The 17278-nt window shown below is 45.8% G+C and overlaps 2 protein-coding genes across 2 annotated transcripts; both read left to right on the plus strand.

Moving 5' to 3' along the window:
• Nucleotides 1-571: 571 nt before the first annotated feature.
• Nucleotides 572-7221, plus strand: LOC130386151 (gap junction alpha-3 protein-like). Its single transcript, XM_056594928.1, has 2 exons — nucleotides 572-783; nucleotides 6264-7221. Exon 2 carries the CDS (start codon nucleotides 6313-6315, stop codon nucleotides 7219-7221), a length of 909 nt encoding a protein of 302 aa, XP_056450903.1. The 5' UTR covers nucleotides 572-783; nucleotides 6264-6312.
• A 5830-nt stretch (nucleotides 7222-13051) lies between these two features.
• LOC130385691 (E3 ubiquitin-protein ligase TRIM47-like) lies at nucleotides 13052-16374 on the plus strand. Its single transcript, XM_056594337.1, has 2 exons — nucleotides 13052-13145; nucleotides 13258-16374. Exon 2 carries the CDS (start codon nucleotides 13259-13261, stop codon nucleotides 14399-14401), a length of 1143 nt encoding a protein of 380 aa, XP_056450312.1. The 5' UTR covers nucleotides 13052-13145; nucleotide 13258; the 3' UTR covers nucleotides 14402-16374.
• The last annotated feature ends 904 nt before the right edge of the window (nucleotides 16375-17278 follow it).

Raw genomic sequence — 17278 nt, forward strand, 5'->3', positions numbered from 1 at the left:
CCCATCTGACTCCATAGGAAATGGTTCGAACTGTTAACCTACTGCGATGTTGGCTACAAACGCCAACGAGTTGCATAGTTCAAATATCGGTATGTGTGTCTACTTGCCTTATACGTTCACATCTTTGGGATTGGACCGATATGCTTCGTTTGCACACAATCGATACTTTCAACGATGTGAATGTATGTACAAATCCAGGACAATTGGTCAAAATAATATTCTGTTGGTCAGTATCTTGCATCGTTGGGTGTGCGTATTTGTTTTTATTGTGTAGCCAGGTCCATTGCCACGCGCCACCTAGCTGGCTTGAACTCGACCCCTCCAGAATGAGGATATGTGATGATGATGAGATTGAAACAGTTAATTTATTCAACCCATTTATTTGTGCCTTCTTCCTTCTAGCTGTCGGGCCATTACTCAGAAACCAACTTGGGCGGATTGAAACTGGCTTTGAATGCGGATGTTTTTTCTCCTCACAGTTAACCCATCTCGGTTATCTCGTCTCAGTTGACCCTGACCACGCCCACCGATAAATGGGGGAAATCTGGAAAGTTTTAAGGAAGTAATCAATGAGACAGGACACACTTTGACTCATCAGGCTGGAGTTCTTATCTTCAGCTAATTAAATTATTTCTGGTAAAGCACTCATGGGGTTAATCTGCTGCAATGTAAATCTCCAACTAATTAAATGATGGAGAGAGAGTCAGAGAACTGACTGTAGGAAAGTATCAAAGTGGAGGCTGCTGTTGACCGTCTCCGAGAAACGCCTGCGACATCTCTGCCGTGAGTATACCGTCTGTGATAATTATTTGGTGAGTGCTGCATGCAGCGCTCAACTATTGTTATTTTAGAGTTTATTCTTTTTCTTTTCTTTTTTTTCTTTCTTTCTTATTCCCTACAAAAAATTGGTCATATCTCCTTCCATAACTTTTCAACTAGCGACTCCATTCAAATTGCACGCTTCATTTCAAATGTTTAAAATATTTTCAACTTTAGATATTCTACTTGTAAAATGTATTTTTTTTACAATGGAAGTCAATCGGAGGACGCCGATTCTCTAACACTTCAAGCACTTCCAACTTCGTAACTTGGTCAATTTGTAACCGTTAACCTTTGTTAATTAAAACAAATCCACACACTTCTAAATGTAAACAAAATTTTGATATCATTTATACTTTTTTCAGAATCACAGTCTAACCGTTTAATAATTAGATAGTACCCCTATCTAAGAAAAACATACACAAAAACTCATTCATACCCATTGCCATAAACTTAAAAACTTAAATAAACAATGAACAATGGACAAATTAACTAACCCTGACGCACCGTCACTTTACACATCGCTGCAGCTTTTGTCTTGGTTATTTTTACAGTTTTTAATATTTATACTTGTTTTAAGATTTATACACACTATGTGTGCTCTCAGAAATCAATGTTGTATGACTGCCTATCAGTAAATTGTCTTGTTTCTTTGTCGAGCCACGTCAAAGAAGATTTTCTGTTACGACAGACAATAAAGTTATCTGAATCTGAATCTAATTTCATACCAGCTTTGTATATTTTCAGCTGGTCTCATTGACCTCCGTTGAGGCTAGAGCGTGAGCTTTATTTATTTTAAAAAAAAGCACTGAACAAGATCTGCACCTTAATTTCGTTGTGTAAATACTTTGTATTTAACCCAATGACAAATAAAGATTCTATTCTATTCTATTCTGAGGACGGTCTCGATGACGCTCTAGCCCAAGGTGGGTATTAAAGCTTGCCATTGCAGATGTCAATTTTTTTTTACGTCTGCAATCGCTTGTACTACCGTAATGACGTAAGCAGTACGTGCAAGCTTATGGTGAACATTAACAGTCAGTGCGTTTACATGACCCTCAAGAAAATCAAATTATTGGGTTAGTCCAACTATGATTGGATTATTAAGATGCATGTATACACCTTAGTCACACTATAATCGAATCGAGTTACTCATAGCCGAATTAAGACACCTAGATTATTCGATTGTTAGTCGAATTAAGTGTGCATGTATCGGGTCGGATCGCATGGAATCTGATTTTGCGTTCTGGAGGCCCTGGAGGGAACGTCTCTCCTGTGCTCCTCGACTACGGTCTGGGAGCCGACTGCAGGAAAGGTTTAACACTTCGATTTCACCCAAGGCTGAATTAAAAGTAGGCCTACATGTCTTTCTGAATGTTGGTCATTAACGAGGTTGTAAAGTAATAACTTCGGGCACATCTGTCAAAGTAAATGTTTTGTTACGATCTTTATTCATTCATTGCGCCGCAGCCGAACTGACTAATATTATGAATCTTAAAGACTGTGTCAGGTTCTCAGACTCTCAGCGGATGATGTTGTTGTTATGCTGTGTGGTGTTGCACAGTACTCACGTAGGAATGTGTAGAGATGCTGCTTCCAGGGGATATTCTCCATGTGGGCAACACAGAGGCACTTTCCAAGTGTTCTCATGAACCTCTCTGCAGTTGCGTTTGCCTGAGGCCATAGTGGTGTGAACTTGCTGAACTGCTCACCGTTGAAAGGTCTTCATCGTTCATCGCCTCAGCTTGTCGAGCGATGTTTGGAAACCACACCTTCTCTCTCTCAGGAGGGCCTTTGTCTTTGTGATTCCCTGATGTGCCTCGTGTGCGAGCTGGAGGGCCCTGTGCTCAAGTGAGGAGGGAAGGACGATTCTGGAACCCTTTAGTATGATTTGTCATTTTTGATGTCATTTTCATGAGACACTGTGAGCTCTCTTTTCACATGTTCATATTGTCTCAGTACAGTGTCTTTTGTGACTGTGTGCCACGTAATGTTGCGTATGAGAGTACTGACCTTTTGTAGTGTTTCATCTTTGAGTGTCTCACACTTGATTTCATCCAGAGTCATTGCTTTTGGTGTGTTGTTCTGCATGATGAAGTTCACGTATTCTTCAGCTACTTTTGTTGCACGTGTTTTCGGTAGGTGCTTTTACTGGAATTGGGTGACGGGACATGTAGACCGCCGGGTTGTCAGACCCTTTTCTGTATTCTACCTTGAGGTTGTACGGCTGCAGTCGAAGTCCCCATCGTTCGATGCGGGCAGGTGGCTTGGACCTCGGGTTGTTCCAAATGAGCTCGAGTGGCTTGTGATCCGTCACCATAGTGAACTCTTTGCCGTAGATGTAGAGATGAAAATGTTTGCAGCTCCATACGATTGCGAGCGCTTCACGCTCTGTTTGAGAGTAGCGCCTCTCTACATCACTGAGCGCTCGGCTTGCATATGCGATGATGCGTTTCTTTTCTTTGTTCTTTTGCAGTAGTATTGCGCCTAGTCCTACTGGACTAGCGTCGACGATGAGCTCTGTTTCCATGTTCGGGTCGAAGTATGCCATCGTGGTCTCACTGGTGAGACTCTCTTTCAGCATGCTCAGCGCCGCGTCCTGTTCCGCACCCCACTGCCAGGGAGTGCTCTTCCTCGTGAGCTTTCTCAGCGGCTCCGTGACTCTAGAAAAGTCAGGAATGAAGCGTGAGCAGTAGTTTGCCATGCCCAAGAGGCTTCTTACATCTGCATCATCCTTGGGTTTGTCGGCTTGGCGTATGCTGTCGACCTTTTTCGGATCAGCTGAGATTCCGCCATCTGAGAATATGAACCCGAAGAACTCTAGTCGAGTCTTGTTGAACTCGCACTTCTTTCGGTTCAGTGTGAGGACGCGCTCTTTTAGTCGCTGGAACACAGCAGTCGGGCTCTTGTCATGATCAGACAACAATGATGAGTAAACAATGATGTCATCGCTGAGAATCTTCACTCCGGTGATGCCATGAAGTGTCTGATGGATAGCCTCCTGAAACACCTCTGCAGCTGAGGAGATGCCGAAGTTGAGGCGCTTGTACCTCCTCAGTCCCAGGTGCGTTGTGAATGTGGTAATGTATCTGCTGTTTGGAGTCAGGTGACGCTCTCTTTCGATGGCTGTGTTTGCCTGGCGCATGTCGACACATGTGCGCACCATGTCTGGCTCTTTGGGCTTTGGTAGCGTTACGATGGGCGAGACCCAGGGTGTCGGGCCTGCCACTTCCTCAATGATGTCCTCGGCTACGAGTTTACGTAGCTCAGCTTCAACTTTCTCGAGTACATGAAAAGGAACTCTGCGATGTGGCTGGCATGTTTGTTGTATGTCTGGGTTGATATGCAGTGTGACTTGAAAGTCTTTGAGCTTACCAATGCCATCAAACAGCTCGGGGTGGCAGTTCACAAGCTCATCTGCCACTGTGAGCCTAATTGGGGGAGGGCTGATAAGTGTACAATTTTGATCAACCCCAGTTCATCAGCTGTCTGGTAGCTGAGTAGGGAGCAGCCATCACCTTTGATCACGTAGAACGTTGAATCTATTTTGTTCTTGTTTCGCGCCTCCACGCTGCTTGTGAATTTCCCTAGGAAGGGCAGTGCGTCTTTGGATCCATAGGCTAGTATCCTGAGATCTGTGAGCAGGAGGCGGGGCTGGACACTCAGGTTACTAAATGTCTTTTTCACTGATGATGTTAACTGCAGCACCGGAGTCAATCGGAGCTGGCACTGTGTCTCCATTCAGTTTGATTTTTGTCAGGAAGGATTTTATTCAAAGAGTTCTTTTAATGTCTTATTTGTCTCCCTCAAACCGTATTTGCGCACCGTGGAGGACGTGCAGCTTTGAATGATTTGTGACCTTATTTCATTGTCCACATCACCAAACTCGCAGTGTTTCGCTAGCATGCGAAGTCTGGTATTATAAACATCTAGATTCTCACCTGGCAGCTGTGTGGCTTTCCTGAAAACGTAGACCTCGTACTGGACATTCTTTTTCGGCGAGAAGTAGTTGTTGAGTTTCGCGTCTCCATACTTGTCCTTTTCTCCTGCCATTGTCTAGTCAATGTCGTGCACTCTTTCGCCGGCTATATGCATCTGGTTCTTGAATCTCTGAAGCCACTTAGTCCACCGCGGCCCGATAGAGCTGGGTTTGTTCTCGGTATCGAACGGTGGTATGGACAGGCCGTGTGCTAGCATCATGTTGACTATCTTGCTGCTAACTGACTAGTACACTTACTTTTCTTATCAGCTTAATCGCCTTCGCTCCGAATTTTCTTCCGCACGCAATATTCCGCTCTCCGGGATAATGTATAGAACGTCGCCGGTCATTACCGAAAATAAGCCCCTTCAGGGCGAAGCAAGACACCTCCGCTGGGCGGGCTCATCTAGATGCGTAGGCGCGTTGAACCATTTTTGTGACACACAATGATCAAGTGTCAGGTTAGGCGTGTTCCGGGCGTAATCTAACACGCGTAACGCGTTCAGTGTGGCCGCACATTTAGAGTTCCGTAGAAAGTTACAGGTTTTTTTCTGTATTACTTTTGTAGCTTTAAATACAGCCCCTTGGTCAATTTAATTACTAACTGTACATTAAAAAGTATTTCTAATCAATCTAAAACGTTAAACAACTACTATCTCCTCCTCGACTTGAATGTTTTTATACAGCGCGCAGGCTTGATGCGCTCCACTTATTTTTGTGGAGAACCAGCGCCTTCAATATGTACTACAGCGTCTGTACAGCTCGTTGCGTTTCCGCAATGAGTCCTTCTTTACGGAGATATTCCTGAAATGAAAGGAAAACGGAGGGGGAATAATCGTTTTCGCCTCGTTACTTGGTTGATATTTATGGGGCGCTCCAGTGTCTCCGCTCGGACGTCCCTTAGAGAGAGCATGGCCACTTCCGAAACCTCTCTCTCGCCGCACAGCATCCAAAATGCCCTATACATGGTTATGCAACCTAATCCCAACATTAGATGGTCAAGGTTGACCGAGACCTCTCGGCAGCAGACCGATTCAATGGCAGTGTCCATGCTCCGGCATCACCCACACGCACATCACACGCACACGATCCAAAGGTGGAGCTGGAGCCTGAAATTGATCCCTCTCCACCGGGTGGCAGTCGGACACTACAGGCATGTCCCTCACAGGCTCAAACGCGTAACCAGCCATATTAAAATCACTATTTTCCGCCGTGGCGTGTAGAAGACGTTCGGGTGTTTGTATGTGTGCATGTGTGCAATGGATAGTCCACAGTGTGCATTGCTATTCCCATGCTTTAGGGGGCGCTCTAAGGCACCTGTTCAGGGTAACTGGTAACAGTGTTCTGGTGCTCGTAAATCAGAGTTAAAATGGATACGTATTGTGTCACGTTACTAACAAGTTATCCTTATATTATACAACAAACATAATAATGAACATGACCACTGACCTCTGGTCCCCATCAGGGCTGATCCAGGGAACTGAAGGAGGCCTGTCGCCAAGGGGACCGTCGCCATGGCCGACTGGAACCTGCTAGGGAAGCTGCTGGAGGCCGCTCAGACGCACTCCACCGTGGTGGGCAAGGTGTGGCTCACCGTGCTCTTCATCTTCCGCATCCTGGTTTTGGGCGCGGCCGCCGAGAAGGTTTGGGGCGACGAGTCGTCGGGCTTCACCTGCGACACCAAGCAGCCTGGCTGTCAGAACGTCTGCTACGACCGCACCTTCCCCATCTCCCACATCCGCTTCTGGGTGCTGCAGATCATCTTTGTGTCCACGCCCACGCTCATCTACCTGGGCCACATCCTGCACCTGGTGCGCATGGAGGAGAAGCAGCAGCAGAAGGAGAAGGACAGCGAGGAGGAGCAGGCGCTGCTGGCGGCCGAAGGAGGAGGAGGAGGAGGAGGAGGAGGCAAGACCAAGAAGGCGCCGGTGAAAGACGGCCAGGGCCGGGTGCGTCTACAGGGGGAGCTGCTGCGGACGTACGTCTTCAACATCATCTTCAAGACGCTGTTCGAGGTGGGCTTCCTCGTGGGGCAGTACATGCTGTACGGCTTCCAGCTGAAGGACATGTACACCTGCGACCACTGGCCCTGCCCCAACACGGTGAACTGCTACATCTCGCGGGCCACCGAGAAGACCATCTTCATCCTGTTCATGCTGGTGGTGGCCTGCGTGTCGCTGCTGCTCAACCTGGTGGAGATCTGCCACCTGGGCTTCACCAAGTTCCAAAAGGGCCTGTGCTTCCGCCGCCCACGCCGGAAGAACGCGGAGCCCAGCGGGACGCCCTACGACACGGTGGATGCGCCGTTGGGCACTGAGAACAAGAGCGACAGCGACAGCGGCAACGGCGGATCCTTCGAGAGACCGGAGGACAAGCGAGGGAACAGCAACAAAAAGACGCGGGACGGCGACCTGAAGGTCTAGAGGAGGACGGGGTCAAGGTGGAGGTGGAGGATCTGAAGGTGTAGCGTAGAACAAGCCAATGGCCTGCTGCTGCCAGTTAAAGGGGAGGTGAAGGGGCAGAGGTGATCGGTGGAGACGCTGTGTGTTTACAAGCCATTAAGGCTGAGTCTCATTCCTTTGCTTTAAGCAAAATCTCAGCCCTACTCGGACGCAAAGATGCGACAGTATCGAAAACCACAAATGTTAATGTTTTCTATGTTATCAATCATTAAATAAATGATGATGACCATCGCATTATCATTATGCCATTTGAATGTTGTATAGGCATTTTCTTTATAACAAGTACAACCACCGAAACTCCCGCAGCAGAGGCCGATGCCACCAAAGAGCCCATCCTTCCACCACAAGCACCTCTTCTGCATTGGTATACAATACAGCCCTAAACCCCCCAACCCCCACACTGTAAAAACGAAAACTTAAAATTGTTGGTCTCATTATGATTCATGTCAACTGTGCAATGCAATTTAGTCCAACCAACAATGTTGAGTTTTGGGTCAAGAGTTGGGCTCACAGTAGTATCTTTGTTAGCAAGACACACAGGTTTTACGTCAGACTCTGTCTGAGGCTGGGCCAACTACGGTGCACATGCGCATTTCGACAATTTGGAAAATACAGGGTTTCCTAACAGAATTTTCAGGGGTTTCACCTACATTCCTGCACGTCGTGGGTCTTCGCTACGCATCACAACACAGTTCCATGTTGGAACTGTGTTGTGAGCCGCACAGGTGCTTTTACGGGTTATGCATATTTTTATTTGACACGGCCTTTTCAGATATGTCAGCAATGCTGTTGCTGTTGTTACAATTGTTATGCACTGCACAATGACATGTTGTTTCTGTTAGGTTAAGTGGGGTTAACGGGTTTGGGGTCTTTATTGTTTGTGTGTTGTTTATTGTGCGTAGTGTTGCCACCACCGTTACCGAGACTTGCATGACCGTTGGTTGGGTGTGCGGTGCGCTGTGTGTTGTGGTTGTGTGTTAAATAAAGGCAGCTCTCGGGATCGTGCGGTGTCATAGGGAGATCGTAGCGGAGCCCTAGAGCTTGGACGGAGGGGTCGGTGGCCTGATCCACAGCCATGCGGGAGTAGTCCAAGTTCAGCTGGACCGCACCGACCACCGCACTGGAGAGACAATCCGCGACCACGTTGGACTTCCCAGCCACGTGCTTGGATGTCTGTTGTGAACTCGGAGATGAAGGAGAGTTGGCGTTGCTGGCGTCGGACCACGGCTCCGCTGTCTTGGACATGGCGTGTGTGAGCGGCTTGTGGTCCACGTGGGCAGTATACTCACGGCCTTCCAGTAAAAAACGGAAGTGTCTGACCGCGAGGCACAGCCCGAGGAGACATTGAAGACTTAACCGAAGGGTCAAACGTAATCAAAGTGTTGATTACGTTTGTTTAAAGATGCTCAAATGTTGGTTTGGTTCCAGTGTGTCCGTCTGACCTGAGCTGCTCTGGCCTGTCCACGGTTGCATGGCAAATCTGTGTTTTCCTATCAAGTGTGACTCTTTTTAAATGGCATGCAAGGTCAACCCGAGCGAGAAATACACTGCCATACCCGACCACAGTTTCTGCTCGGACACAAATTTCTGCCCTTGGAGCGCAGAAACCCTGAAGATATTGTACATGACAATTTAAAAAGTCCAGAGTAAATACTCTTTCATTTTACATGTTAAAAAATATAGTTAAATATATTAAATATGTATTACAAGATTTTAAAACTGAGGTGATTTTGTAACAGATGATTAAGTGCCTTACTAGTGAACGTTCACGTTGTGTTGCTCATTCAACTCGTTTGATATTTTTCTGTATTCACCATCAAAATCAGCTTTAAAATATTGTTGACATTGTTTCGAAATAAATTAATAAATGTGTTTACAATTTTCATTGGATACAAATTATAAAATGTTCCGTTCAATTATTTATGTGTTGTGTTACGTAGGATATTTTAAGCACATAAGCTGCCCCCACATAGCCACTAGGAAGCAGGATCGAACACACAAGCTGCAATAACTACTCCAGATCCCGGTCCATGATTTGGACAGGGGTAAATGACTAGCCAGGGCTACGAAAGTGATGGTCGGACAGGCAAGGGATTGTTAACCGGCAGGCAGGCAGTCAGGCAGATAAGGGCTCGGTGACAGGCAGGTAAGGGTTCGGCAACAGGTAAGCTGTAGTCTAGCTATTGCCAGACCAAGATCAATCGTAGATTGCACGTTGGTCTGGGGAAGCTGCTGTCATTTTCTGTCATTGTAATTTTTTCAAAAACGTATCGGAAGCAGAAAGAAATGTATTGCTCTTCTCCAGACCCTTGCGCAGGGAGAACTCAAATCGCCGGCTGAATGGGCGGGGCTACCCAGTCTAGGTCAGCAGGATGACGGAAGGAGAACTAAAGAGGGAAGAGGGTAACTCATGTGATATATATTGAGTACGAAGGAAGTAGCAAGGAAATGTATAAAGTGTAGGCAGATGAGTGTGGTTGATGAGCATAAGGATTGCATGTGTAGTAATCTAGCAGAACTAAGTTGTTTAAAGTGGAAAACGTTGAGGGGGTAATTTTCTCATTAAGACGGTGTCACGTTAAAATTGTACCGGGGGCGAAAATTGTACCGGCCTACGTCATCGTTTGTTTACATCCTGACAACCTGCCCGGCAACAGACGACGCGATGCAGAAAACATGTTTCCAAACGACGAAATAACATAATACAGATAGCGGATCGCTATCTGTATTATGATAGATAGCGATAACAATTGTTTTTACTTTATATTTGTATTGTATTTAATTGTTTAATCGAAACAATAAAAAAATTAGCCCGCGAAACGGGCGATCGCGTCAAATGACAAATGTTTTGCCCGCGAAATGGGCGATTGCGTCAAATGACGTAGGAGGGTTCTTGAAACATAATACAGATAACGGATCGCTAGATAACACTTGTTTTTACTTTATATTTGTATTGCATTGAATTGTTTAATCGAATTTAGCTAGTAAACTGAGTGTTTTAAGCAGGTTTCATAGTCTAGAATGTTCAAGAACCTTCCTACGTGATATGCGCGTCATTTGACGCGATCGCACGTTTTGCGGGCAAATTTTTTTATTGTTTCGATTAAACAATTAAATACAATACAAATATAAAGTAAAAACAAGTGTTATCGCTATCTATCATAATACAGATAGCGATCCGCTATCTGTATTATGTTATTTCGTAGTTTGGAAACATGTTTTCTGCATCGCGTCGTCTGTTGCCGGGCAGGTTGTCAGGTTGTCAGGATGTAAACAAACGATGACGTAGGACGGTACAATTTTCGCCCCCGGTACAATTTTAACGTGACAACGGCACTGTTGCTGTCTTAATGAGAAAGAGTACCAGCAGGGAGACCCATTCCACTCAATGTGTCTCTCACTCTCTCTGTTTCCAAATCTCCCTCTCTCTCGCTCTGTCTCTCAATCTCTCCCTCGCTCTCTCTTTATCCCTTTTCAACTTTCTCTGTCCTTTCGTCAGAAACACACATACTTAGAGAGAGAGAGAGAGAGAGAGAGAGAGAGAGAGAGAGAGAGAGAGAGAGAGAGAGAGAGAGAGAGAGAGAGAGAGAGAGAGAGAGTCACTTCACTGAAGCCATACCCCTCTGTCGCTCGCTCACTGAGCGAGAAAGAGAGAGGGAGCGAGGGAGAGAAAGAGAGAGAGTGGAGCAGACTGCAAACAGCATCTAACGCACACTTTATATAGCCTACACATGCAATCCTTACCTTATCCTTATTTTTATGTTTTTTATCATCATGTTTTTTCTTTTCACAATGACAGTTGAGGCTCTGCCTCACCTGACCGCACGTCCCTGGCACACACGCCTTCAACCAGGAGGGCTACTGACCGAACACCCTCTATTCAGACTGACTGCTGTCTGCTGCACTCATTGCTCTGTCTGCTGCTCGTGTGTGCACTGTGCGCATGCCCGCCGGGGTGAGTTCCAATAGCAGCGTAGCACCAATTAACAGCTCTTTGCTCTTTGCTCTCTTTGTTGAAAATCGAGTCGGTGGTGGATAAGGTAATCCTTATGCTCATATATATAATATATATACGAATTATATCCATAGTACAGATAAGTTTATAATTTCTTTTTCTAACGTTTTTTATCATCATGTTTTTTATTTTCACAATGACAGGTGAGGCTCTGCCTCCCCTGACCGCACGTCCCTGGCACACACTCCTTCAACCAGGAGGGCTACTGACCTAACAGCCATTACTCTCTATTCAGACTGACTGCTGTCTGCTGCTCTCATAGCTCTGCTGCTCGTGTGTGCACTGTAAGCATGGCATGCGCCGCATGCCCGCCGGGGTGAGTTCCAATAGCAGCGTAGCGCCAATTAACAGCTCTTTGCTCTCTTTGTGGAAAATCGAATCGGTAGTGGATAAAGTATCTGAGAGAGCACCGGAAACCCGGGTCGATGAGTAGCAAATCACCACTAAATCGGATCCCCACATGTCTCTCGGAGTCGTTTTACTCCTGCTCTCTTTGAACTCCAGGAAGAAGAGGCGACGAACATCAACGCATTTGACGTTACCTACACAGAGCATGAATGTGCCCAAAGCATTGACCTGTAATGGTCCAAACAAAGTCGTGAAAGTTGAAACGTCCATGAGTGTCCGTGGGGGCAGAGCCAGGGGTTAGGGGCGGAGCCAAATGTTAGGGGGAGGAGAGGAGAGGACGTCATGTTTAGGAAACGAAACCTAGGTTTTAATGGCATCCTATGGGCTTTAAGGTGGATTGAAGAAACCAGACCTAGCGAGGTTATCATCTGTTCTGACTCTGCAGCTGCTCTGGAAGCCTTAAAATGGGGGAAATCTAAGGCTCGACCTGATATTGTTACTGACATTCTAACTGTGTTTTTTAGAATTGGGGTTATGTAGTAACTCACGGGAGGCTTCTTATTGCACAATTAAGGAGCTTTATTTCGTTCCTGACGAACACAGTGTGCAGCATAGGCCTACGTAACATGGTAAACAAGGGCACATGGCTGACTGAACTTGTTCTGTGCTTCACTCATAGGTTAACTGAACCGTAACAACAAAGGGTTGCTGCCACCTAGTGGACCAGCGGATTAACATCTTTTAAATACTTTGCCCAGTTATAACAGTTTAGATCTAACATATCCTTTTGCTGGATTCCGGGACACGCTGGGGTTGGGGGGAATGAGCAGGTGGATCAGATTGCAAAACAAAGTTTGAGTAGAGAGGTAGATGTTCATATATCCTGGGGGGGAGTGGAACTGAGAGAAGTAATTAAAGAAGGCTTAAGGAAGGAATGGCAGAGAGGGTGGGAAAAATAATGCAGGGGTAGACACTATTTCTCTTTACAATCTCAAATAAAAAAAAAGTTGTTCCTGCACTTTTCCGTCCCGTAGGGACTCAGTTAAACTGTGTAGATTGAGGCTGGGTCACTGTGGGCTAAATCATTTTTTATTTATTGTAGGAAAACATGTTTCTGGTTTATGTGTATGTGGGAGTTCTGAGACAGTAAAACACGTTTTTCTGGAGTGTAGAAAATATAGGACAGAAAGACATGCACTATTTGGTAGACGGTTGGTCTTGGGACTTGGAGGTCAGGCTTTTTCCGTTTTTTCCTTGTTTGGGCACTGTGATAACAATAAACTGATCTCTAGGGCAGTTCTGCAGTTCCTAAATAGAACAGGACTATATGAAAAAATGTAGTTAATCATCGGACCTGTGGAGGGCAGTAATACGCTGGACAGCGTCCAAACTGCCGGAAACTGAAGCAGAAGAAGACGAAACTAGAACCAAAGCAACCCGACGTGAAAGTAGTTCTCTCGTTCAGTAGAAAAATAACACGCATTTTGGAACAAATAGTCTGACAAACAGAAAACACAACTAGGTGAGTAAAAAAGCACAACTTTGGAGGAAGATTAAACCTCTTTCTGTTATGATCATGGAATTAGAAAAATAATGGTATTGCTCATTACATGAACCTTGTCGTCTGTGTCTAGGATGGCCTCTGCTAACACTTCCTGGTCTGAAGAGAACCTTTCATGTACCATCTGTCTGGATGTGTTCAACAGTCCAGTAACCACACCATGTGGACACAACTTCTGCAAAACCTGTATTAATCATTTCTGGGACGAAAAACTTGAGTACAAATGTCCCCTCTGCAACGAGCTTTTCCACACTAGACCTGATCTACGGGTCAATATCCTCTTATCAGAGATGGTTGATCGGTTTGGAACGCCCGTACGAGTTAAAGAGCAGCCTTGTGTTGAACCAGGAGAAGTTCCCTGTGACGTCTGTACTGGGACCCAGCTGAAGGCTGTGAAGTCCTGCCTAGTGTGTCTTATCTCTTACTGCCAAACCCACCTGGAGCCACATCAGAGAGTCACAATCCTGAAGAAACATCCGCTGGTCGAGCCTATGGACCGTCTGGAAGACAGGATGTGCGAAAAACACGACAGAATCCTGGAGCTCTTCTGCAAGAAGGAACAGGTGTGTGTGTGTCTGTTGTGCACAGTGACGGACCACAAGTCCCATCCTGTTGTCCCTCTGAAGGAGGAATATGAAGTGAAGACGGCCCAGCTGGGGAAGATAGAGGCTGAAGTCCCACAGAGGATCCAGGAGAGAAAACTAAAGATTAAGGAGATGAAAGACACAGTAGAATTTAGCAAGAAAGACGCAGACAAAGAGATAGCTGATGCTAGGCAGGCCCTCACTGCTTTGATAGGCTGTGTTGAAAAGTGCCTGGATGATTTCAACCAAATGGTTAAAGAGAGGCTGAAATCCACAGAGAAACAAGCTGAAGACCTCATCAAAGGGCTGGAGCAGGAAGTAGTCGATCTGACCAAGAGAATGTCAACGGTGAAGCAGCTCTTACACACTGAAGACCACCTCCACTTCCTCAAGGCCTTCAGATCCCTGAAGGATCCTCCACGCAACAGAATCTGGTCGACGGTTGCTGTCCGTCCTCCGTCTTACAAAGGGGCCTTAGGGAGGTCCCTGCAACAGCTGGAGGAGACGCTGAACGTCGAGATGAAGAAGCTGCGTTCTGGTGATGAACCGAAGAGGGTCCAGAAGCATAAAGTTGATGTGCTTACGGAATCTCGTACAGCTCATCCCCGTTTCCTAATGAGTGACTGGAGTTGAAAAAGGGTACAGGATGGAGGCATTTGGAATAATTTCAATCGCCAATATTCGGGATTTAGACAGCATTTATCTGTTCTTGCAAGGCAGAGCTTCACCTTCAACGGGAGATCTTACTTTGAGGTCCAGGTTAAAGGCAATACTAAATGGAATTTAGGAGTGACCACGATCCCTGGGTCAATATCAGATCACGTCACATTCATTCCTAGCCATGGTTACTGGATTCTTACCTACAACAATGGGTTGGTATTTAGTGATGACCCTGATGTCCGTCTCCCTCTGAGAGCTGAGCTCCAGAAGGTGGGGGTGTTTGTTGATTATGATGAGGGTCAGGTCTCCTTCTATGATGTGGGAGCCAGGGTTCATATCTACTCTGCTACTGGCTGCACCTTTAGTCAGCCTCTCTATCCAATCCTCGATCTAGGGAATATTTATGAAGGCGTATCATCTGCCCGTCTGATCATCTCACCTGTCAATCAAACAGACTAGGACCTTTGTTTGATTATAAAACGAACAAACCACCAAAACAACTAATGTTGTTTCATGACTTAGAATCTCTACTATGTGAGATCCGAGAGAACATAACCCTGACATTAAAAAAATAACCTCTTTGTAAAGGATAACATTACATTATATTCATCATAAAGGTCATAAAGGTTTATTGTTGTACAATTGTTTAAGGGTGCAGTTATGTAGAACTAGTTTCGGGGTTAATGTGTGCATCATAATCGTATCATTACTATTTGTTTATATTTAGAACTCATGAATGACTGCACAATATAACGTAAAAAAAACATTTCTGATTTCAATAAAAATGGAAAAACAGCTGATGAGTCGATTACTTTTAATGTCCAATATACAACAACCCAACATTTGTAACAAACTTACACAAAGGTCACAATGACTACATGTAAAGATTCTCCCCATGTGTGTGAGTATGTGTGAGTGACTTTATGTGAGCTCTCCTCTCATCTTAGATTCTCCTCCCTCCTTCCTCTCTTCTCTTCCTCCTCTCTCCTAGCTTTGCTCCCCTTTCTAGCTCATCCAGGATTGTGTTAATAATTGTGTTATATACTCGAGACTGAACCGAAGGGTCAGTCTCGAGTGTTGATGACATTGTTTGTTTAAAGATGCTCAAATGTTGGTTTGGTTCCAGTGTGTCCGTCTGACCTGAGCTGTTCTGGCCGGTCCACGGTTGCTTGGTGAATCTATGTTTTCCTATCAAGTGTGACTTTTAATGCGACGTCAACACGAGCGAGAAATTAACTGCCACACCTGAGCACGGTTTCTGCTCGGACACAAATCCGATTTCTCCGGCCACTTCTGCCCTTGGAGGGCAGAAACCCTGAAGATATTGTACATAAAAATGTAAAAGGTCCAGAGTAAATACTCTTATCTTTTATGTTAAAAAATATATAAATATAAATATGTGTTACAAGATTTTAAAACGTAGGTGATTTTGTAACATGATGAGGTGTCTTGCTAGCGAACGTTCACGTTGTGTTGCACAGTCACTCGAATGGCTCGTTGGGTATTTTCTGTATTCACCATCAAAATAAGCTTTAAAATACTGTTGAAATTGTTTTGAGATAATGAATAAATGTTTTTACATTCCAAAATAGAATTAGATACAAATGATATAATGTTCTGTTCAATCATTCATGTGTTGTGAATTTCAGTTGAAATAAATACTTTTAAGCGTACATGTTTACGATCCAGAGTCCTTGACGATTAACTCAATGAAGCGATGTGATGTCAGGTCAGCGCTGCTAAGGGACACTTACCTGCTGCAATAACTCTTAAAACTCTTAAAGTATTTTAACAACAGAACCAAACATGTTTAGTTAAAAAACGTTTTAATGTTAAATCAACACGTTAACCTCCTAATGAACAACGAGAGCCCGGTGACGGGGGGCCGGGGGTCCCCGGGCGGGTGGTTCCCTAGGATACGGTCCCCTAGGTGACCCGGTACACCTTGCTGAGCAGCACCTCCACCCGGTCACCCCCCAGGTGGCAGAGGTCCAGGACGCACAGCAGGTGGGCCCCCTCCAGCTCCCCGGCCGTCTGGAGGACCTCCTCTGGAAGCCACGGCGGAGAGATGGGATCAAATGTAAGACCGGATAACATGAACTGATTTTAGTTCGGAATCGCTCTTTTGCTTTGATTGACCCATTTCCAAGATTTGATCCAATCCGTGATCCGAAATCCCACTTGATTACTTTTGAAAAACTGGGCCCTGGAGACAATGGCCGGACATGAGCCCGTCTGAAGGAAGGCAGTGACCCAGCACCGCGAACAGAAGGGGTCTCACAGGTTCTGATGCTTCACAATCAGGGCTGGAGCCACCGGGACACAGGTGTGATGTGTGCACACCTGCGTCATGTGGGCGCGTGATCTCGTCTGCCTTTCTTTAATGGGCTGAGAGTTCTAGGAGAGGGGGGGGGGGGGCGTGTCATCCCCATGGTTACGACCCAGGGGCCGCTTTGTGATACTATCTTGGCACCGTCGTTGTGTATGAGCTATCAAAGGTTGTGTCAGCGATGTTGGGTGTCGTCGCTTCTGTTGGTATTTGAAGCGAGATCCCAAACAAACAGAGCCAGCTCGCCCCTCCCTTCCGTGTTTTCGTGCATCCAGTGAGAACTATCATGAACGCAGCGCAAAACTGGCCTGGTCCTACAGACAGGCAAGGGATTGTTAACCGGCAGGCAGGCAGTCAGGCAGACAAGGGCTCGGTGACAGGCAGGTAAGGGTTCGGCAACAGGTAGGCCTAAGCTGTAGTCTGGCTATTGCCAGACCAAGATCAATCGTAGATTGCACGTTGGTCTGGGGAAGCTGCTCTCATTTTCTTCAGCACAAGAGGCGTGATCAACGGGCCTAGTT

This window comes from Gadus chalcogrammus, chromosome 7 (assembly GCF_026213295.1).
Source record: "Gadus chalcogrammus isolate NIFS_2021 chromosome 7, NIFS_Gcha_1.0, whole genome shotgun sequence".
In the NCBI taxonomy this organism is placed as follows: domain Eukaryota; kingdom Metazoa; phylum Chordata; class Actinopteri; order Gadiformes; family Gadidae; genus Gadus; species Gadus chalcogrammus.